Source organism: Oratosquilla oratoria, chromosome 5 (assembly GCF_046742065.1).
Source record: "Oratosquilla oratoria isolate Oo_2021 chromosome 5, ASM4674206v1, whole genome shotgun sequence".
NCBI lineage: Eukaryota > Metazoa > Arthropoda > Malacostraca > Stomatopoda > Squillidae > Oratosquilla > Oratosquilla oratoria.
In genome coordinates this window covers 45,410,379-45,427,878 of record NC_134781.1, presented here as the reverse complement: position 1 = coordinate 45,427,878, position 17,500 = coordinate 45,410,379, and the positions used below count along the sequence as shown (strand labels likewise).

General features: G+C 37.9%; 1 protein-coding gene across 1 annotated transcript in view; it reads right to left on the bottom strand.

Moving 5' to 3' along the window:
• Positions 1-15,695: 15,695 nt before the first annotated feature.
• The window catches only part of LOC143025779 (uncharacterized), a 56,737-nt gene continuing 54,932 nt past the window's right edge, over positions 15,696-17,500 (bottom strand). The window contains exons 6-7 of the mRNA XM_076185788.1: positions 16,283-16,397; positions 15,696-15,908 (exon numbers count right to left, since the gene is read on the bottom strand). Coding sequence (XP_076041903.1) covers positions 15,696-15,908; positions 16,283-16,397 — 328 coding nt within the window. The remainder of the gene's footprint in view (positions 15,909-16,282; positions 16,398-17,500) is intronic.

Below are 17,500 nucleotides of genomic sequence, written 5' to 3'. Positions count from 1 at the left end.
ATGCTGGCCCCCCAGGTAAGCTTCTTTGATATTTTCACTTATTTTGGGGAGAGGATAGTCCTCAAAGCATTTTAGCTCATTTCAACTCCGTTAATTTTCTCCATGGTTGTCACGTACAACCTCAAATTTCTTGGGTCCGGACCCTTTTGCGCGTTGACCCTTTTCTTTCTCCCTCGACTTTTTTTTTTTTTTTTTTTTTTTTTTTTTGTCTCTGCCACCTCCTTCATCCTCTTGGGCGAAATTTTATTTTTCAAACACCGTAATTCTTCCCTTGGCTGTCTCTTTGACCCAGAGGATATGATCTTGCTTCTCTTCAAAGCTCTTCCTAGCCCTCTACCCATATCAGTGTATATTCTGTTCCATCTAGCCATATTACCTCCATCTCTTTCTCTCTCAACACTGTCCTTCCTATTTGTAGACATGAATCTGTGCACTGCTCCGGCCTATTCGCAGACGCTACCTCACCCTCTTCCATGCTAACCATTTTCGACATTCCCACCTCTTTCCTGCTCTTACCTCTCATCTCTGGCATCTCTTCTCACTTTTTCTTTATCTCCCTTTCCATCCTTTGCCTCTTTCTACTTACTCCTCATTTGCGCACGCCAAAATACTTTTTTCCGGTGAAGACCCTATCGGTACAATGATTGAAAAATTCCATCCACTTTGATATGAAAGCCGTTCATCGCCGCACCTTTTTTGTGTGTGTATTCGTGCACGTGTACCGGGTATGTGTATTTTTGTTTGTGTATGTGTGTGTGTGTGTGTGTGTGTGTGTGTGTGTGTGTGTGTGTGTGTGCGTGCGTCTGTTATCGATTGTGTGTACTTGTTTTTGTATATGTTTTCGGGATACTACATGATATATTCAGCCGTACTTTTCTTCTTTATAGAAAAAAATTAACCTTTTAGATGGAGCTATGTTTAAAACTAAATACAAATATGCTATTTCCTGATGGGATGTCAAATTGCAACTTTGTCAAATACAATATTTAGGAGAAATTCTCTGACAACTTATGATTTCAAACCTAATGTTAAACAGTTTCCTTGAAACTTAAGCTTGATGCCAGTACATCTTAAAGATGAAGTTAAGAACTAAAAGACAGCTAAGTCAATGCAGGTACCATAACTAAAGTGTCTTCCAGTGAGTGGACTTTTCCCACTTTCAAGGTTTGTAAAGATGATGGCTCAATACGTATACGTGGAGACTTTTCTGCTATAATAAATTAATATTTAGAGCCAATTAATTCCTCTTTGTGTTTAAGATACTTAATGGTGTTCAAGGTGTTGTCTACCATGATGACATTCCGATTTTATCTCCTAATGTGTTTGACTATGATACAACTATGAATAAAGTTCTCTAGTGTGTTTTTCACTGAGCTATTGAAGAAGCACCTCCTCCAACTCATGTTAAGCAGGTGCTGTACCAATTGCTTAAGAAAAATATAAAATCTGCATGGACTTCTACTTCGGAACAATGTATGAAATATATAAAAAAAAATTCACTGTTACTAATGTTCTTAAAATTTGTGATCCATATGCTGAGGTACTTCTTGAGACTGACAGCTCTAGCTACGGAATTGCTGCAGTTTTACTTCAAGGATGAAATGATAAAAAGCCTTGGTATCCTGTACTATTTGTCTCTTGTATCTTAAATGCTGCAGGACAAAACAATTCTAATCTGGAACATGAAGTTCTTAGTGTGATTTTTACCTGTAACAAAAAAAAATGCTCAGTATGAACTTCATTATTGGAAATTATCAATTGCCTCTTCGCAAGAAATTTGCTAATAATACATGTTTACCTATATCTTCAATTAGAGTTCAACATTAGTTATTAAAGATTTCTCATTTTAATTGCGAACTTGAATATTTCAAAGGCAGTGATAAGGTTCTTAGCGACTAAATAGAATTCTTTGTCTGAGACTGTTCAAAAATCTGAATCTTTTGAACTAATGTTCAATACTTCTCATTAAATGATGCTCCTATCACCACACTGATCATGATTCTGTTCTTGTTGAATTAAAACAGTACATTAAATACGATAGCCTTCCTCGTGTTACTAATTCTAATTTTGTTAAATTTATCAAAGTTTTTAATCAACCGTCACTGTTCAGAGGATGTATTTTGTTATTAGAGTTGTAGTTCCAAAATTTTTGCGTTCTTTAGTATTACAACAAAGTCGTGAAGGTCACCCAGGAATTTATGATATGAAAACAGATACTAGATCCCATTTATGATATCTGGTTATGGGTCAGAAAATTGTCGAGCTTCATAACAACTGCCATAAATGTCAGTCTGTTTGAGGAAAAACTCCTAAGAAAAAAAAAAAATGAAACCTGTGCGCCCATGGTGTCGTGTTCATACAGATTACTTTTTCTAGAGAATATAAAGCCACGTCCACACGGTCGAGGACTGCCCGTCGGGCACGAGGGATTTGCCCGTCTATGGGCACCTTTAGCGGGAAAACCATCAACTACCCGTTCCCGGCGCTATTATAAGGCAGTAGGCGGAAGATTGACGTCACTGCCAAACACACAAGATAAGGTGTGGGCAGACCCACTCAGCACCAAGTAAGTAGGACATAATGTCCACACCAAATACATACTGGTCTCGACAAGACGCAGTAACATTGATTGACCTGTATAGAGCACACGAATGTTTATGTAATGTAAGGTGTGACAGCATGACACGTGCTATTGCTTTTGATGCATTTAATGTGGAATTGTGCCTAACGCAAGTACAAATTAGACCATTGATGCACTACTCATCATTTCAGTCACAATGATCTGTGTGATCTGATTGTAAGAAATAATGTATGAAAACTACGGTTTAACATTTCAGAAATATATTTGAGAACTTACCGGTCACCTTTGTTTTAACAAGCGTAGATTCTCTAAATGTAGATACTTTAGAAATTTGAAATCTTGAAGGCCTTCTGAACCAAAGACATGATCCCTTGGTTAGAGGTTTCCAAAAAAAGAAGTCCTTCCTCGTCCTGAGCTCAGGATAATCTGATTACTGTTCCGACATTAGTATGCACAGTATTCCAAGGGACTCTTACGAGTTCGAAAAGAGCTCAGAAGGCCACAGGTTAATATCTACTTTCAGTAATTTCTCAAAGTTAATTCCCAATTTATTAAACCAAAATTGTTACATAGATTTAATAAACAAAATAAAGAGGAGGGGACTTTAATTATATCTTATTTAAAGTTACGATAGTCGTGGTTCGAAGTTTCAGGAAAGGTTCCTGAATCAAAGAAAATAACACTTTGAGGGAAAGTTTCCCGAACTAAAGGAAACACCAAGATTTCCAATAACAATTACCACAACCTCTCCGACAACAAAAAGAAAGTGTTTAATGAATAAAACACTTTCCAGGAAAATTTACAATAACCTTTTAAGAGCTAGAGACCTTACTTGGTCTCTAGAGGCTAGCGCAGTCTTACGAGAAGGTCTCAAAGAGGTAGGTTTTGGAGCGACACAGTCGTTTTCCAAAGAAATAACCTCCTCCAAGTTTGAGGCCTCTTCAAAGGACTCCAACTCGCTAGCCTGCAAAATAGGATTCCCAGGGGATTCATCCTCATGACAAGAATGTAACTCAGCATGGAGCTCTAGAGGGATTAAAAGTCTAACGTTGGCTTTGATAGAGTTTCCATCGGACTTAATGACTAGAGACTGTACGTATCACATGGTCTTGGTCAGGAAAAGTTTCAACAACACGAACTAAGGGCCAGAAAGGTCTAGTCTTAAAAGGCAATTTAAAAAAAGCAATGTCACCCTTTTCCCAGCTTCTAGAACTGTAGTGCGCAGCTCTATCCCTTTCCCTTAAGCTGACCAAGTACTCTGTCAGCCATCGTTTCTTCAACTCTTCATAAAAATAATCCCTACAGTTCATGACTAAGTTAAGAAGAGAAGGGTAGTCTTCTCCTGATTCCCATTCAGGGACTTGTTCCAAGTCGCCGAACATCAAGGAAGGAACGATCCTTCCTATAAGGAAATGATTAGGGGTAATAACATCTATTTCGTTTTCACAGGAATGATAAGTAAGAGGACTATTGCTCAACATTTCTTGAACATCGGACAAAAGAGTGGTAATCTCTGCCAGGGAAGGAACAGACCTACCCAATACCTTATAGAGACATTGTTTCACCGTCTGAATTAATCTGTCCCAAGTGGCACCATACCATGCAGCATAAACAGGGATGGTTCTGTGCTGAACAGGGGAAGTTTTAAACTTCTCTTCAAATTCAGAAGATGATAGAATTTGTCCAATAATACTTCCCGCTTGTATAAAGGATTTGGCATTATCAGAAAAAACTACTGAAGGAATTCCATATCTGTTAGTAAATCTAACGAAAGCCAAAATGAACTCAGCAGTGGACAGAATTCACAACTTCCAAATGGACAGCTTTAGTATTAAAACAAGTAAATATCAAAATGTAAGCCTTGACCTTGTCTCCATTTCTGTCTCTAACCCATAAATGACCCTTGTAATCCACACCAGAATGGGGAAAAGGCACACTTAAATATACTCAGGCAGGTAAGGAGGAAGGAGAAGGATAGTTTAAAACAGCTTGTCTAGCTTTAAAGATCCAGAATCCATGCATGCGAAGGAAATTAAGAGTAGCTTGCAGTCCCATGTGTATTACTTGGCAATGAGCAAAGAATATCAAGAGCTTAGTCAAATGTTGGGATTTGGACAAATAAGGGGATTCACAACCTCATATTTGAGGTCAATGTTCTTGTCAATTCTGCCCTTGGACCATATCAAACCATTCTTGTCCAAGAACAAGTTCATTTGACTTACCAAACGAAGTATATCATTAGTATTGGAGTTCTCTAGATAAGCTAATTCAGTAGGGAAGGAATCGCTTTGCACTATATCCATCAAATAAATAAAAGCGGCCTTAACTGGGTCAGCATTAGACTTCTTAAACAAAAGGACAGCCTTAAAAATCAAGGAAGTGTGATGTAAAAGTTTGCTGTAAGAAGAAAACTTTAAGACATCAATTAGAGGAGAAGTGTCAACTTGCACAACAGCCGCATTGACAATGTCTCCATTGATACTGGAGGGAATACAACCCAAATTACCCTTCGACCATGTATGAGGTGGTAACATCAACCATTCTGGTCTATAATCCCACCAATTGTTTTTTTTTTCCTTGAACACCTTAGCACTGCAAGGTTTGGTTATAAAATCAGCCATATTATGTTCAGAAGGAATATAAGTAAAGGAAAAAGGAGTATACTTGGCTTTGAAATTTTCCAAAAGATTGGAAATTTCCTTCAATCTATTATTAACAAATATATTCTTCTTAGGAGCTTTGTTGGTCAGGATCCAAGAAAAAGCACCTTGACTATCAACAAGGAGTACAACAGAATCACCCAGTGGAGTAGACACCAGTCCTTCCTAAAAAATAGTTTTAAGGCATTTTAAAGATTGTAAAGCTGCCATAAGCTCCAAAGAAGGTAATGTTCTTTGTTTAATAGGAGCCACCTTGACCTTGGCAAATAGAAGAGAGCCATTAGACTCCTTTAACTCTCTTCTTTCTTGCCCTACATAGATGGCACATCCATAGGCTTCCTTAGAAGCATCAGCAAAAACAAATAATTTAAGGGGAGATTCAGAACAGAAAGTTTTCCTTTTAAAGGATAAGTCATTAACCTCCCTAAAGTTTTCACATAACTTCTTCCATCTTGTAAGCAACTCGCTATCCAATTTCAAATCCCAATCTACCATTTTTTGGCACATCTCTCTAATAAGAATTTTTCCTTGTAATAACACAGGAGAAAAAAGACCTAATGGATCAAATATAGAAGCCAAAGAAGACAAAACTTGTCTTTTGGTCGAGGCATCTTTGTTAGGGAAATATCCTTGATTCTCAAGGTGTCATAATTCTTATTACAAATATATCCCAACACCTTTACATCTTCTTTATTGCCAATAACTTCTTGTTCAAGAACAGAAAGAACAGAAGTCTGGTTGCATGTCCATTCCCTGAGAGGTAAACCTCCATTAAGCATGATCTCATTAATCCTCTCGACTTTAGCAGGGAGGGGACGAAATTCATTGGTAGTGTAGACCAGATTATCTACATAGAATTTATCCTAAATTAAGGATGCAGTTAGAGTGTCAGGCTGCATGGAATGGTGATGTTGGATAATGAAGTTCAGTATGAAGGGAGATCAGATGAAACAAAAAATGATAGTATTATATCTGTAAGGAATATATTGGTTGTTAATCCTCCTAAAGAAACAGAACCTATTACGATCACCCTAATCCTTCAAACGGATCTGAAAGAAGGCTTTCATAATATGTGCTAAAATGACAAATTTGTTGATTCTGAAGTACAACAAGAGAGATAGGAAGTTGCTCATCAAATCAACTCCCGGGAATACAGCTTCATTTAAGGAAGAGGCTTTTTCTATTTTGAAAGAGGAGTTGAAAACAGGTCTTATTTTAGAAGTGGCAAGATCATCATTCTTGAGCACATGTCTATGGGGTATAAAAATTTGGCCAGGGACTCTTTTAGTAACTGGTTCAATAATACCCAAGGCATCTTGCTGATCAAACACAGCCTCATATTCCTCCCTAAGCCATTTTTGCTCAAGGTTATCATAGACCCTTTGTGCCACTGCCAAAGCTATCTTTAAATTTGAGGGAACAATGTCCACCAAATCCTTCTTCCACGGGATCCTTACATAATAATGACCATCCTCGAAGGATATGGACTGTTTAAATTGATCAACTTCCAAAGCATCAATGTCAGAGGTTTGTTCTTCTTTAATACCAATGTATTCTAAAGAATAAAAATTAGCAATACCATACTCTACATTAGAGTTAACAAAGACTTCCTGCAAAGGATCAAATTGTAAACTTACTGGTTCCAAACAGAAATTGACAAGTAACTTTTCTTTGCCTAACTTTTTGGGAGGAAAGAATTTAACAGTCTTTTTAGACTGAGTACAGAAAGTACCCTTCTCAGGTTTCTTTAGAGAAATTCCATTGGCCTTCAAAGAAGAATTGTAGAAAATAAGAGAATCCCCATTGTAATTATCAATACAATTGAACGAATGTACTCCAAGGTCTGAATCGGGATTTATCCTCAAAGGGTTTCCTTTAAATTTGAAGCCATCAGAATTTTGTACTTCATTAGATGGCATTTCACAAACCCCCTTTATCATTCTCCTTATATAGAAAGGTTTCTCACTAGGAGGGATATATTGAGCTCCAGTCCCGTATGGAATGAAACCATCAGCAAGTGTAACCTTGCAAGACGGGCTACCATATAAGGGGGCTCTCTCAATAGAAAACTGCTGAAAGTTTTGCAGAATGCCATTTCCAATGAGGCCTAAAACCTTCAGTTGATCTCCCTTCACCTTGGGAAATTTATGGGAAACATAGAATTCATGATTGTTCATACTTTGGAGTACAGAGGATAATGAAGGAATCTGTATGGACAAGTTGAATCCTTCTATTGCGAAAAACAAACTAAAGAATTTTAACCCGGAGGGGAGTTCGAGATTTGCAGCATAATTAAAACCCCTTTTATTCATTAGAGGTAAACCAAATGAAGAAACTAACTTGTCCATAGGAGGACTTAAACAAGGTCCTACTCTGTCCTCCACCAATTCCTTATTAATAATGGAAAACTGGGCCCCAGTGTCTAATAGGAAGAGACATTGGGCAGTTCTCTTGCTTCTGCTGACAGGAAAGGAAACCAAAGGAACAACTGAATCTGATAAACCATGGAAATTAAACTTTTTCTCTTCGGAAATTGGTAACTTGTTAGCCATAGGACACATGGCTCCATGGTGCTCGGATTTGTTACACACAAAACATTTATAAGGCAGAGCGGCCTTTAACCCGGGGCATTCTAAAGAGCCATGTCCATGATTCAAACATCGGTCACACAGTCCTAATTGAGCTGCTCTAGCTTTTCTGTGTTCAAGGGAAATATAGGAAGAACACTTTGAACTTGCATGGTCAGAAGCTGGGCAAAATCTCCATCTGAAGATAGACTTCTTAACGGAATCTGGATTGACCTTAAAGGAGTGACTAACTCCCTTGCTAGAATAAAAAAAAAAAATTCAAAGAATTTTCCTTGAAGGCAAGGGAGCTGGTAGTATCACTTCGTCTGGGTTTGACGTTAAGGTAATCAGATCCCATTTTAAGTCTAACTAAATCAGATTGATAAACTTCTTGAAGTTGATTAAAATTGGGGTAATTTGAATTAATCACCCGAGACAATTTAATCAAGAAAAATCTTGGTAATTTATTTAATATTAGCTTGCTAATCAAAAGGTGGCCCTCGCTTCCAGCCTTAGTAAAGTCAACTCCAATCCCTTTAAGGTCTTGTAGTTTAGAATCTACAGACCTAATGTAACCTTCTAGGTCCTTCAACTTAGAGACCTCAGGTGCATGAATAATAGAATTTAACACTTTATTTAAGTCCTCAGACTCAGAAAATGACTTTCCGTCAATAGTCATTTTGAAACAACAACCCAAACAAAGACACGTCCTCAATTCAAAAGCGTACGACTGTCGTACCGAAAACTATTTTATAGACCAACCAAAAAGACAGATCTTAGAGAAATTTGATTAAGATATAATTTAAAGACATCTAAAATTAAACAGCAAAGAACAGACAAAGCAAGGAAAACCACGATTAGAAACAATAGAGGTCACCAAGTTCAATAGAACAATTCGATAAACTTTGTAAAAGAATATGGGAATAATAAGCGCCCCCCCTTGTTCCGGTTAATTTCCATCAAAGGAAAAATAAGTTCCTCAAACGAGGAAATGACCAAATTCCGGACAAATTCGAAACGAGATAATATCAGGAAGCCAGCCTTTGTAACCACACATCGTAACTTTAAATGATAAAGCGCTAGATTGTAGCTTACGGCAAAGGGGGGAATTAAGTTAAAGTCGAAATCGACTGCAAAAAAATTAAGTTAAAATCAAACATTGAAGATTAAATTCTCAATTTAGAGAAGATTAAAACTATGAAAACTACGGTTTAACATTTCAGAAATACATTTGAGAACTTACCGGTCACCTTTGTTTTAACCAGCGTAGATTCTCTAAATGCAGATACTTTAGAAATTTGAAATCTTGAAGGCCTTCTGAGCCGAAGACATGATCCCTTGATTAGAGGTTTCTAAAAAAAGAAGTCCTTCCACGTCCTGAGCTCAGGGTAATCTGATTACTGAACCGACGTTAGTGCGCACAGTATTCTAAGGGACTCTTACGAATTCGAAAAGAACTTAGAAGGCCACGGGTTAATATTTACTTTAAAGTAATTTCTCAAAGTTAATTCCCAATTTATTAAACCAAAATCGTTACATAGATTTAATAAACAAAATAAAGAGGAGGGGAGTTTAATCGTATTATATTTAAAGTTACGATAGGCGTGGTTTGAAGTTTCAGAAAAGGCTCCTGAATCGAAGAAAATAACACTGAGGGAAAGTTTCCCGAACTAAGGTAAACACCAAGATTTCCAATAACAATTACCACAAATGCAAACTGCTTTACAGCTGATCCTGTTAAATAATCTTTACTTGAGAATGGTATTCAACTCACCTTCGAGTAATTAAGGCTCTCTTAAAAACATGTAAGAACTCTGATCTTTTAAATCACGTTTAGATGAGGTTTTCATTTACTACAGAGTTTTGCCTCACAATGTGACTCAAATTGCTTTTTCTTTTTTCCTAATTAACAGAAAATTAATTAACACTAGCTCTTATCATAAACAGATACAGTAGTTTGAGTCTGGTGATTATGTACTTGTCTTAAATTGCCTAAATGGCACTCAGCCACCGTTGCACAGAAACCTAGCAATTTTATCATATGGGGAAACTGAATTCACATCAAGGATAGTAGGTCCTTCACCCACAAATATAGTAATACATAAAAAAAATATTATATATAGGTTATCAATGAGCTGGACAAATAAAGTATATCACAAATTTATGTTAATTAATAAGAACTTGTTGTTACAATTGTGATAAACCATTTACAAATAAAACAAAAGCACATGCGATTAACAGAAAACCACTCTACTCATCTTATCGACGAGAATAGACAAAACAAATTACTCAGATTCCTGAAGGAGCCCTTTTATGACCTCAGTAAGGATAGTTCTTTCACCGATAACCATTTATAGGTCAATATATTTTGATGAACAATAAAGACAAAAGCAATAAAAATAACAATAATGGCAACAATGACAATAAAAGACATTCAAATCAACTCTTATTATCATCTCACGGAGGGAAGGAGTCGTTGCATTTCAGTACTAGTAATAACATCACTTCTGTTTATGATTTAAGATTGCTGACAAAATGGTCAAAGTAGACACTATATGACCTCTAAGCTAGATAGCTTGGCTCAGAGGTCGTATTATATGACTATGTACTTGAAAAAGCTTCAACAAGCAAATCGTTGTCCTTTTAATAAAAGTTTCATCCTCATATGGGTTTCACTTCTATTTATGGTGCATCTTCCTCAAATACTTCTCTGTCTTGCGTTCCTCATGAGTTCGACACTGAAACAACCTTTTGTAGTTAATGGCGGTTCAGTCCCAGAGTTGCATCGATTTAGTAGAGACAGTTTTTATTTTATTATTATCATCTTTGACTAGATCATGTAATGCGGACAGCTGCTCATCGGACAATTGCTTAGCGGACAATTGCTCATCAATGATTTTTTGCCCAAGAATCAACATATGCATAATTTCACACATCTGACTTTATATGAACTGTTTTATTGAACGTAATTCAAATAACAGCTGCTCATCAACCATTTCCCCCCTAAATTATCAAATGCATAGCTTAAACTTCACATCAATAATGTATTTCTCTAACTTGATATGAATTTTTCTGTAACTTAATTCAAGTAACACTTGCTCACCAATAAACTTTTCCAAAAATAACAAATACATAACTTTACAAATCACATCAATAATGAGATTCTCTGAACTAATATGAGCTTTGGCATAAACTTAATTTGTTAATGGGTAATCCATGCTTCACTGTAGCATGTACTTATGTAAAGTTGTGTATTTGCTATTCGAATTTAGTTAAGTAAACCTGTTAATATTAAGTCAGAGAACTGTATTACTGGCGAAGTCCTAAGCACTTATAGGGCTGGATTCCAAGTCATTAAATTAATGTGTTAATGGGTAACTCATGTTTGCATTGTAGCATGCACTTTTGATAGTCTGCTGTGCTCAATGTTTTTGGCAAAAAATCAATATGTTAATGGGTAATTCATGCCTGCACTGTAGCATGTTCTCCCATCAGAGTGTTTAGAACGTCGCGGTCCGATTCATCATGGGTACGCGATGGAGCGACTTCAGAACCTCTGAGTCTCTATACCAAGGTAAAACGAATACTATAAGGTACGTTAGCGGGGGGGGGGGGGTGAGGGAGGGCCAGAAAACCTCTCCACTACGCAGGTATATGATGACGTCAACATAAATATTGAGACCAGGGCTCCTCGGGTCGAGAACTGTCAGTCACTCACACACCAGTGTGTGGAACGAAGCTCCATCTTCTGATTAAAGGGGTAGCTAAGGCAGACAAATAACATATAAAAATGCCAACTGTTTGTATAGTGCAGAAGTGCAATGCCGTTAGACTGAAAGGTGATAAAAATAAACATTTCTTTTCACTATCCAAAGATAAAGAACTTAGAAAGAAATGGATTGAATTATGTGGCACCCACAATACTCGGTCATCTGGATATGTATGCAGCCGTCATTTTGAAAGTAACTATTTATTAGCAACATTTCCTGAAATTTTCATTCAATTGCAAATAAACAGACTAAAGAATCCGGTTAAAACATAACTGAGCTTGGTGGAGACAAAGGTCTACATATAGAATCCACGCAAATCCAAAATTTAATGTGATAAAAACCATATGATGCTTTTATGTGTCATTACTACTGGGTTTATATTCAGCTAGTTGGTGTGTATCAACAGTATAATATCTTCCTCATCTAGGCTACCTGATCAACATATAAATTGACATGTCATTCCATCTAATAACTCGTCATATTAATATAATCCACCTAATGTGAAAGCATGGAAAACATTTTTATAACTTTTCTGGCTGTCATATCTTAGATACTGATAATTTGAGGATAAGAAAGTGATACTGAGTAATTTCAGTATTATGTGAACACCATAGTGTAATTTTAAAGTTTACCATACATACAGATAGTTTTCTTTAAAGTTTACATTTTCTTCCACCTCTCACTCGCTCCCCCTCTGAATTTCCTATGACTCAAAGCTGACGAGGCTACGTCATAGCTCCGCCCAGTTCGACCCATTACTTAAGGGCGGTCACCTCAATCGGAACCCAGACTCACTCCCCAAGACTTGCTCCCATATCCAAGACCCGTGGCGTCTCCAAGGTCTCCATACGCTCAGTTCCAACCTGTTTCACCAGCCGTCCAACCACCGGCCTTCTCTCCCAGGACAAGCTTCGTTCCATCTACAACTAGTATAAGTATCAATTCTTGTACCTGGTAGAAGTGGAACCTCCCTTTTTTTATTTGTCTTTTCTTGTCATGCATTTTTTGTCTATAGTTAAGATAATGGTTAATTGTTGTTTCTTGCTACTGCCATGACATCTATTGTATAATGTGTGTATGTTCAGGTTAATAAACATGTATTTTGTTTTTCTTTTACTAATGATTCCATTTAAAATTCAGATAATCAATTTTTTTTTTAAGAATTGAACTCTTTGACTCAAAAAAACATATATATCGACTTATTGTTTGACTTTCTATGATGTTTGGGGCTTGAAATATTACAAAATCTAAAATTGGCTGCCATTTTGGACGCCATCTTGAATTTCTCAAAACCCTCGGAAGGGGTTCTTGAGGACTTTTGGTATGTTATTAGGAAAGGTCTTCTGAGTACTTCCTGAAAATTTTAGGTTGTTACTAATTTGTTCCGGGTGAAAAACTAATAATCCTGGACTATTAGGTAGGTGATCGTAGCTCGGCTCAACTCTGGTTTGGATAAATTGACCACGAATCCTGCGGTGGAGTGGCGATCTAGAAGGGAGTTTAGTTTGTTGAGGTGGCCTTCCCACGAATCTGCCAAAACAAGAAGATTGTCATGATAGGCAAAAGTGTTGTCTAATCCAGAGATGGTATGATTAATGGCCCACTGAAAGGTGACAGGAGCATTACATAGGCCAAAAGGGAGTACCAGGTACTTATACAAGTCAAGAGGGGTTACGAAGGAGGAGAGAGAATTTGGGTTTCATTAGTCAGTTTGATCTGGCGGTACCCCTTGATTAGGTCTATCTTAGAGATGAAACGTTACTTCTCTACCCGGTCGACCAGAGTGTAGATACGGGGTAAGGGTTAACGGTCTTTCACTGTAGCGGAATTCAATCTACGGTAGTCCACACAGAGCCTCCAACTTCCATCTTCTTTGGGGACCAGCAGAACAGTGGATGCCCAGGAAGAGGAGTTTGGTTCTGTCAGTCGATGTTCCACCAGGTACTCCACCTCAGCTTTCATAATTTTGAGTTTATGGGGGTTGAGGCGATAAGGGGCCTGGTGAATAGGAGAAGTGTTAGGAAGAACTTTTATGTCATGTTCAACCGTAGTAAACAACCCTGGGTGGTCTGCAAAGACGGTAGGGTGTTTTAGGAATAGAAGGGTTAGATCCTCCTGTTGTTTTTGGTTTAAGTAGGCAAGGAATGAGGATGGGTTAGAAAGGAGGGAGGAGTTAGCTGGAGAATGGTAGGATTGTTACTTTATACTGGGAGAATTGATTCACCTTCTGGGTTTTGGTTTTAATGGATAGGTCTCGGAGAGTCATCAGCAGGTTGTCTCCTTAAGTATTCTTTCATCAGATTTACACGAACAAGTTTGGAATCTTTTCGCCTGTCAGGAATAAAAACAACGTAGTTGAGTTGATTAAGGCGCTGAGAGACTAAACAGGGACCTTGAAAATTTTGGGTGATGGTTGTTGGTTGGTTTATGAAGTTTTTGGCTGGTAAGCCAAGCGCCGGACCCTGGGGTCATTCAGCGCATATATATTTACTTCTTTAATACATTTACTTATTCCAATTCATCCACTCAATTCCTGGTAAATTCAAATATGGTAAAACAAATCGATTTCCTTTAAAAAACTTTTTATCCGATCTATGGGAGCGTCCTCTCCTAAAACTTTAGTAATGGTAAGCCCTTCCAGAAGATTTTTTTTTTTTTTCTAGCAGAGCTGAATTGTGGGTATTCCTTTAAAATGTGTTTTACAGTAAGGTTCTCTCGACAAGTGGGACAGAGGGGAGCCTGTCTCTCCGCTCCAGTCGTCACCAGGTATTTGTGGGTTAAAAAGGTGTGCCCGATTCTAAGGCTAGTCATAACGATACCAGTCCTCCTGTCCCCCTGGTAATGGCTCTAAGGGATGACAGAAGGTTTGATGGATTTGAGCTTTAAATTGTTGTTTTCATTATTCCATTGAAGTTGCCACTGCTCTCTGGTGTAACTTCTAATGCGGTTTTTGAAATCCATTTTGGGGGTTTTGAGTTGGGAGATATGAACCAGCCCAGCTGCTTCTTTAGCTGCAGCATCGGCTAACTCATTTCGTTTATTCCCACGTGGGAAGGAACCCAGCAATTCACAGTTATTTTCTTTCTATTACTGAGGAGGACCAGCCAATCTTGTATTTGTCCGATAATGGGGTTGACTGGTAATATTGATTTTATTGATGTTAAAATGCTCTTACAGTCTGTATATATGACAAATCTTTTGTAAGATGCATTGTTAAAAATATAAATTAAAGCGTTAAGAACTGCCAGCAGTTCTGCAGTAAAAATAGAAATGTTAAAATGAACTCTCTCTTTTATAATAGATTGAGGAGTAATCACCGAGAAACCCACTCCATCTGCAGTTTTTTATTCATCAGTGTTTAAACTAGTTGCATCTGTGTGGGTCCTGCTGTGTTCAAGGAATTTACTTCTTAGTTCGGACTCTGGGCAGCTATTTTTCTTACACCAGAGAGGGCAAATGTTGATTTCGGGTCTACACCAGGGCGGGTATTTAGCTGGTCAACTTTCTTCGACGTGTAGAGGGGTCAAGTCTATGATTTTGGCACTATTTTCCAGTCTAACTTCCAGCGGCTTGGAGAGCTTAGGTCGAGCTGGAGCTCTGTTTTTGGGTGTTCTAATAAACTTGTAGTTGGGGTTGTTTTTGGATGACAGTACTCCTGTTAGGTATCTCAATCCTAGTTCCTGCCATCTAATTGGAAGAGGAGTGATGCCGGCTTCAACATTTAGGCTGTCTATGGGTGACATTTTATACACACCAGTGCAGATGCGTATAGCCATGTTTTGGATGACATCTAGTTTTTTTAAGGTGGTTTTACAAGCGGCCCCATAGATTTGGCATCCATAATCTATTTTGCTTAGGCACAAAGCTTGGTATATTCGTAACAGGGTTGTTATGTCAGCTCCCTAGTTGAAACGTGAAACAACTTTTAAGATTTTGAAGCGTTGTTTCACTTTATATATTATTTAATTAACATGTGTATTAAAAGTTAGTTTTGTGTCAAGGATTAGTCCCAAATATTTGACCAGATCCTCGTATGGGAGAATTGAGTCTTCCAGGGTTAGAGTTGGGATTTCTTCTCTAACAGAAGCGGACTACTTTAGTTTTCTCCGGGGAGAATCTAAAGCATCTTTTTCCCGTCCATGGTGGTAGAGTTAATGGCAGTCTGTATCTTCTGGCCTGCCTCCAGTGCTGATGGTCTGCTACAGATTAGAACAATGTCGTCTGCATATGCCAAGCCATGCACTTCAACCGCTACTTGTTCTAGTAGTCCATTGATGGCTATGTTGAACAGTGTTGGGCTGAGGACACTTCCTTGGGGTATGCCTTCCTCCTAGGTATAAGATGATGAGAGAGATGAACCTACTCTTACTTTCAGGATACGTTTAGTAAGACAATCTTTAATCGCGAAGAACATATTGCCTCCAACACCCCATTCGGCAAGTTATTTTAGGATGCCACCACACCAGGTGGTGTCATAAGCCTTTTCTAAATCAAAAGACTCCTATGGTTTGGCTCTGTGAGGCGAAAGCATTCTGAATTTCTTGGGTAAGAAATATCAGAGGGTTCATAGTGCTTCTGTTTTTTCTGAGGCCAAATTGTCTGTTTGAGAAGAGATTTTTTGACTCTAAAAACCAGACAAGACGCGTGTTGATCATTCGTTCGTATATTTTGCTTACACAACTGGTTAGAGCAAGGGGTCTATACCCTTGAGGAAGACTGTTTTTTCCTGGTTTTGGTATGGTTATAATGATCGAAGTCTTCCACGACTTTGATGAAGATCTTGTAGTCCAAAATTTGTTCAGTATATTTAGGAAAAATTCTTTGGTGCATGTAGGAAGATGTGAAATAATTGAGTAAATTATATTATCTTCACCAGGTGAAGTTGGAGATGATAGAGGTATTGCGTATTCTAGTTCTGTTAGTGTAAAGGGGAGATTTTATGCCTCCGTGTTTTTATTTTTTGGAAGGACAACTATTGTACTTTCTCGAATATTTCTGAAGAAGGGAATGTAGTGGAGAGCACTTGAAATTTTTGTGAAGTGTCGTCCAAGCGTTCCCGCTACCTCAAGGGGATCAGAAACTATTCTATTGTTAACCTTAAGGATGGGTAATGGAGATGGTACAAACTTTCCCGTCAGTTTTCGGATTCTATTCCATACTAAGCTTACGGGAGAGTCTTGTTTCAATTTACTTATGTATCTGATAAATATTCTCTCCTTGCTTTTTTGAATGTTTTCTTTTGTTTGGCCAGTGCTCTTTTATAAATTATTAGATTAACTGCTATAGGTCATCTGCTGTACTTTTTGTAGCAAATTCTAGTGATTTTTCTGCTTAAGGCACAGGCATCTGTTCACAATGGAACTAGAGCGCGTCTAGGATTTCCTTGAGTTTTTGGTATAGACTTCATGGCCCCATTTATCATAATACTCTTGAGATGTTCGTAGGCAGCATAGGCATTTGGAAAATCTTCATTATTTTGATATGTTGATAATGAAATAAGAAGACGTATGGTTGGAAAGTGTTTGGTAAGTATAATAAAATCCTGAAAGGCTCTCTACCTTTATGTTTGAAACGTAAAGTTTACAATCAATGCATTCTGCCAGCGAAAATCTACGGGTGTGAGACTTGGAAACTAACGAAGGCGATGGAAACAAAACTGAGGACTGCACAGAGGAGAATGGAGAGATCAATGATGGGAATAACACTGAGAGACCGAAAGAGAGCAAGTTGGGTGTGAGAGCAGACTAGAATGAAATATATTGTGGAGGATGTAAAAGAGAGGAAGTGGAATTTGGGTAGGTTAGTTAGTGAGAACGACTGATGAGAGATGGAGCAGGTGTGTTACTGAGTGGACGCCGCAAGAAAGGAGGCGTGGAAAAGGGAGACCAGATAGAAGGTGGAAAGACGCGATAGAGAAGTTCG